This window comes from Coturnix japonica, unplaced genomic scaffold, assembly GCF_001577835.2.
Source record: "Coturnix japonica isolate 7356 unplaced genomic scaffold, Coturnix japonica 2.1 chrUnrandom516, whole genome shotgun sequence".
NCBI classification, from domain to species: domain Eukaryota; kingdom Metazoa; phylum Chordata; class Aves; order Galliformes; family Phasianidae; genus Coturnix; species Coturnix japonica.
This window is the reverse complement of record NW_015439903.1, coordinates 41,654-47,902: the sequence shown is the minus strand read 5'-3', so window position 1 is coordinate 47,902 and position 6,249 is coordinate 41,654. Positions and strand designations below refer to the sequence as shown.

The following is a 6,249-nucleotide window of genomic DNA, read 5'->3' as shown; positions in this document are numbered from 1 at the left end:
CCGCTGGGAGGGGGTGGGGGGGACGCGGGCCAAGCGGGGCTCCTTAATCTGGGAACAACGTGCATCATGGGCAGCCCCATCCATATATGTGGGGCCCTGCCCTTCTGCACCCCCCCCCCACCGAGTTTTAGGGGAAAAATGTGTTTTTATTGTGGACAAAAAAGGCAGAATCAGTGATGGGTGCCCCCATAGGATCCCATAGGGGCCTAAAGCTGGGCTTACCTGGGGGGCAGAGTCCAGGCGGGGGGAGGAGGCGGAACGACGGACCCCAAAATCCTGGGGGGGGGCGGGGGGGGGCAGCGCCCCCAAACTGCCGGTACGGCACAACCCGGAGCTGGGACCCTGCGGGAGGGGGGGGGGGCTGAAGGGAAACCACCCACATGGCACAAAGTGGGGCAGAGACCCCCCAGCGAGACCCCCCAGCTGGGGCTGATTCATGACACACTGGGGGGGAACATCATTTAGGGGTAACTGCCCTCATAGAGGGGCATTACCTTCATGGGGGGGCATTACCTTCATGGGGGGGCCATCAGGGACCCCATTGGGGGGGCTGAGTGGGGCCGCTTCCATGGGAGGACCTGAAGGGAACACAGAAGCGCTGCAGCAGCCCCCCCCCCCCCCCCCCCCCAGGACTCCCCCCATGGAGGGATCCCAGCCTCACCCATTTGGGGAGGGGTCTCCCCTTCATCGCCGCTGTCCTCGTCCCCGGGGGGGGGAAGGACCCCCAGCACCGGACGCTCCTTGGACTGATCCTGCACCGACATCTTCTCACGGCTGCTCATGCGACACACTGAGCTCCTGGTGGGGGGGGAAACGTCATGGGGGGGGGCTGGGGGGCTGGGGGGTTTATTCGGGGGGGAATTGGGGTGGCTGCTCACCGGCGGTGCTTACTGCTCCAGGTAGAAGCTGGTGCTCCATCGGGGTCCAGAGTTATGGGGGCTGGGGGGGTCCCTGGGTCTTTTTGGGAGCGGAGCTGGGGGAGGGATTGGGGGCGGGGGGGTCAGGGTGGTGGGCTCCCCCCACCCTGTTTGGAGGTCAGTCCCCTCTGGGAGTTTATNAAACCCCCCATTTATGGATCCTAACCCCCTATTTCTGGCTCCAGAACCCCAATTTTTGGGCTCAAAACCCCCATTTTTGGGTCGAAACCCCCCATACCTCCCATTTTTGGGTCGAAAACCCCCATTTTCCACCATTTACGCCCCATTTTTGGGTTGAAACCCCCCATACCCCCCATTTTTGGGTCAAAACCCCCCATTTTTGAGTCAAAACCCCCCAATTTCAACTCATTCCACCCTGACCAACAACCCACAAAGCACCGCAGCCCCCGGTTCCCTGGTCACCCACTCCAAGTGAGCGGGATCGAACCCGGGGGGCGAAGCTAAACCCGCCGGTGGACGAAGCGATGGTGGACCGGGCCGGAAAGAACCGGGTCGTACTAACACCTCAAAGGCCACACGTGCCCCCAATGGCCGTTGGGAGCCGGGGTCCCGGAAGCTGGAAGAATAAAGGGGGGTTTCGTTAGGTTGTTATTAATTAATCCAGCCCATAAAGCCCATATAATGCAGCAGGGTGACCTTATAAGCCACGCCCACCATGCTTAGACCACGCCCACAAGGCTTAGACCACGCCCACAACGCTTAGACCACGCCCACAAGCTCATAAGCCACGCCCACTTACCAAGTAGCCAATAAGAAAGCCCTAAGCCCAGCCCTAAGCCCATATAATGCATCAGGGTGACCTTCTAAGCCCCGCCCACAACGTAAGCCACGCCCACAAACCCACAAGCCCCGCCCACTTCCTAACTAACCAATAGGGAAAGCCCTAAGCCCAGCCCTAAGCTCATATGATGCATCAGGGTGACCTTCTAAGCCCCGCCCACAACGCTTAGACCACGCCCACACGTTCATAAGCCACGCCCACTTCTCAATTAGCCAATAGGGAAAGAGCTAAGCCCATATAATGCATCAGGGTGACCTTCTAAGCCCCGCCCACATGCTCATAAGCCCCGCCCACAACGCTTAGACCACACCCACAAAGCGCTGACCACGCCCACATGCTCATAAGCCCCGCCCACTTCTCAAGTAGCCAATAGGAAAGCCCTAAGTCCAGCCCATAGCCAATATAAGACACCAATGGGACCTTCTAAGCCCCACCCACAACGTAAGCCACGCCCACAAAGCCCATAAGCCACGCCCACAAAGCTCTGACCACGCCCACAAGCTCATAAGCCCCGCCCACTTCTCGATTAGCCAATAGGAAAAGAGCTAAGCCTCACCCACAGCCCACATAATGCATCAATGGGACCTTCTAAGCCCCGCCCACAACGTAAGCCCCGCCCACGAAGCCCATAAGCCACGCCCACAAGCTCATAAACCACGCCCACTTCTCGACTAACCAATAGGGAAAGCCCACAGCCCATATAATGCATCAATGGGACCTTATAAGCCCCGCCCACAACGTAAGCCACGCCCACAAAGCCCATAAGCCACGCCCACAATGCTTAGACCACGCCCACAAGCCCATAAGCCCCGCCCACTCCTCAATTAGCCAATAGGGAAAGAGCTAAGCCCAGCCCATAGCCCATATGATGCATCAGGGTGACCTTCTAAGCCCCGCCCACAACGTAAGCCACGCCCATAGACCCATAAGCCACGCCCACAAGCTCATAAGCCCCGCCCACTTCTCAACTAACCAATAGGGAAAGCCCTAAGCCCATATAATGCATCAATGGGACCGTATAAGCCCCGCCCACAACGTAAGCCACGCCCACAAAGCCCATAAGCCACGCCCACATCACTCTGGCCACGCCCACAAGCTCTAAAGCCCCACCCACTTCTAATCTAACCAATAGGGAAAGAGCTAGGCCCATATAAGGCATCAATAAGACCTTCTAAGCCCCGCCCACATGCTCATAAACCACGCCCACAAGCTCATAAGCCCCGCCCACTTCTCAAGTAGCCAATAGGAAAGCCCTAAGTCCAGCCCATAGCCAATATAAGACATCAATGGGACCTTCTAAGCCCCGCCCACAAAGCCAATAAGCCCTGCCCACTTCCCAACTAACCAATAGGGAAAGCCCACAGCCCATATAATGCATCAGGGTGACCTTCTAAGCCCCGCCCACATGCTCATAAGCCACGCCCACAAGCTCATAAGCCACGCCCACTTACCAAGTAGCCAATAAGAAAGCCCTAAGCCCAGCCCTAAGCTCATATGATGCATCAGGGCGACCTTATAAGCCCCGCCCACAACGTAAGCCCCGCCCACAAAGCCCATAAGCCACGCCCACAAGCTCATAAGCCCCGCCCACTTCTCAACTAACCAATAGGCAAAGCCCACAGCCCATATAATGCATCAGGGTGACCTTCTAAGCCCCGCCCACAACGTAAGCCACGCCCACAAAGCCCATAAGCCACGCCCACATCACCCTGGCCACGCCCACAAGCCCACAGGCCCCGCCCACTTCTCAACTAACCAATAGGGAAAGCCCTAAGCCCAGCCCATAGACCATATAATGCATCAATGGGACCTTCTAAGCCCCGCCCACAACGTAAGCCCCGCCCACACGCTCATAAGCCCCGCCCACAACGTAGGCCACGCCCACAGGCTCATAAGCCCCGCCCACTTCTCAGCTAGCCAATAGGGAAAGCCCTAAGCCCATATAAGGCATCAATGGGACCTTCTAAGCCCCGCCCACATGCTCATAAACCACGCCCACAAGCTCATAAGCCCCGCCCACTTCTCGATTAGCCAATAGGGAAAGAGCTAAGCCCATATAATGCAGCAGGGTGACCTTCTAAGCCCCGCCCACAACGTAAGCCCCGCCCACAGGTTCATAAGCCCCGCCCACTTCTCAACTAACCAATAGGGAAAGCCCTAAGCCCCGCCCATAGCCCATATAAGGCATCAATGGGACCTTCTAAGCCACGCCCACAACGCAAAGCCACGCCCACAAGCCACCCCCCCTCCTCACCCGGAAGTCCCGCCTCCCCCAAACCCGGAAGTCCCCCACCAAACCCGGAAGTCCCACCCCAAAACCCGGAAGTCCCCACCAAACCGGAAGTTCCGCCCCCAAACAGGAAGTCCCACCCCCCAACCCGGAAGTCCCCCCAAACCGGAAGTCCTGCCCTCCAAACCTGGAAGTCCTGCCCCCAACTCGGAAGTCCCGCCCCCCCCAATCCCGGAAGTCACCACCAACCCGGAAGTCACACCTCAAACCGGAAGTACCCCCAGACCAAAAGTCCCCCCAAACCGGAAGTCCCGTCCCCCAAACCCGGAAGTCCCCCCAAACCGGAAGTCCCGNGGGGGGGGGGGGGCGCTCACGTGGTGCTGCCGCCGCTGCAGCTCCTCCAGGAGGGGAAGGGTCTCCTCGTCTGCCAGGTCACAAGGACGCTGCCCCTATGGAGGGGGGGGGGTCAGAGCTGCCTCAGGACTCCCCCCAAATGCTGAGTGCCCCCAGACCCCACCCCACGCACCCCAGAACCCCCAGCCCCCCCCCAACCCCCATAGAACCCCATTCTGGTACCTCTCTGGCATCCCCCGACCCCCTCAGGACCCCCCACCCGGCAGCCCCGTGCCCCCCCTGCCCCCACCACGTTGTTGCGGGGCGCCATGTCACAGAGGTGCTCAGCCAGCAGCCTGCAGGCCTCCTCCACTCCCCAGTGCGCAGCCGCGTGCAGCGGGGTCCAGCCGTCCTTGTCCCTCACATCGGGGTCATAACCCGCCTGCAGCAGCAGCCTGTGGGGGGGGGGGGGTTTGAGAGGAGACACAGACAGTGGGACCCCCCCCAAATCCTTCCTATAATCTCATATATGCCCAGAGAGAAGGGAACCCCCTTCCCCCCAAGGTACCATCTGGGACCCCAGGAGCATCCCCACAACCCCTTGTGTCTGTCACACCGCCCCATAGACACACCCAGACCCCCTGCGAGCCCCCATAGAGCCCCATAGGCCGCCCCCACAGCCCCCAGGCCGCCCCCTCCCCACCTCATGACCTCGATGTAGCCCTTGGCTGCTGCCACGTGCAGAGCGCTGGCCCCTGTGGCCGGGTGCCTGGCGTCCCGGATCTCCCCAGCGTCCAACCAGCGCCGCGTGTCGCGCAGCATCCGCTCCTCCTCCGCCCTCTTGGCAGCTGCCACATCCACCCCTGGGGGTTATAATGGTGTGTTAAGCCGTGATCGATCCACAGACCCCCCCCAACCCCTCCCTGCTCACACCCACCTCTGCGCTCCACCTCCTCCCGCAGCAGCTCCTCCAGCCCTTCGTCCTCAGCCACCTCCAGGGGCAGCTCCCCATCGCTCGTCACCGCCGCCACGTCGGCCCCATGAGCCAGCAGGTACCTGGGGGGCAGGGTGAGCTGTGAGCCCCATAGGGACCCCCAGACCCCCCCATATCGTGAGCCCCCTCATGGTTGAACTACTGAGTCACAGCATGGAGCAGTGATGGAGCTGAGGTGCAGGCAATGGGGCAGAAGGGACGGGGCCAGGATCCAGCCCTCACTGAAGGGCTGGCAGTGGGGGTGGGGGTCTCTCACTGGAGACCCCTGCCCACCTGAGCCCCAGAGCTTAAGGATCACCCCCAGCACCCAACGACCCCAAACCCCATTGACTCCTATAGTGCCCCCAGGCTGGCAGCCCCCCCCAGGACCCCCCCTCACTCCGCGATGTCCCGGTATCCGCAGGACGCGGCCACGTGCAGGGGGGTCCAGCCCTCGTTGTCCGCCTGGTTGACGTCGGCTCCGCTCTCCACCAGGAACTGCACCACCTCCATGTTCTCATCGATACACGCCTGCAATGGGGGGGGGGCAATGAGTCCAAGGGCTGCCATAAGGACCTGAATGTCCTCGGGGATCCCAATGACTCCCCCCAAGAACCATCAAACCCAAATAGCCCCAAAAGGCCCCAAAATCCATGTGGGCATGGAACCCTCAACCTAAAGGCTCCCCAGGACCCATCCCAAACCCCAAAGCCCCCCAACCCCGTGGGACCAGCCCCACACACAAAGGCAGCACCCAACAGGGACCCCACAACACAAAGGGCCCATAGACTTTCCCAGGGACCCCCAAACTAACCCCAAATCCCCCCCTCCATCCACACCCCCATAGTCTTTCCCAGGGACCCCCAAACTGACCCCAAATCCCCATAGATTTTCCCAGGGACCCCCAAACTAACCCCAAATCTCCCCCCATCCACCCCCACCCCCATAGACTTTCCCAGGGACCCCAAGCAGACCCCAAATCCCCCCCACCCCC

The 6,249-nt window shown here is 60.7% G+C and overlaps 1 protein-coding gene across 1 annotated transcript in view; it reads right to left on the bottom strand.

Annotated features, from left to right (window-relative positions):
- The window catches only part of PPP1R12C (protein phosphatase 1 regulatory subunit 12C), a 7,115-nt gene that overhangs the window by 129 nt on the left and 737 nt on the right, over window positions 1-6,249 (bottom strand). The window contains 10 exon segments of the mRNA XM_032441727.1: window positions 7-48; window positions 223-342; window positions 514-578; window positions 662-798; window positions 879-973; window positions 4,324-4,398; window positions 4,593-4,737; window positions 4,986-5,145; window positions 5,220-5,338; window positions 5,656-5,786. Coding sequence (XP_032297618.1) covers window positions 7-48; window positions 223-342; window positions 514-578; window positions 662-798; window positions 879-973; window positions 4,324-4,398; window positions 4,593-4,737; window positions 4,986-5,145; window positions 5,220-5,338; window positions 5,656-5,786 — 1,089 coding nt within the window.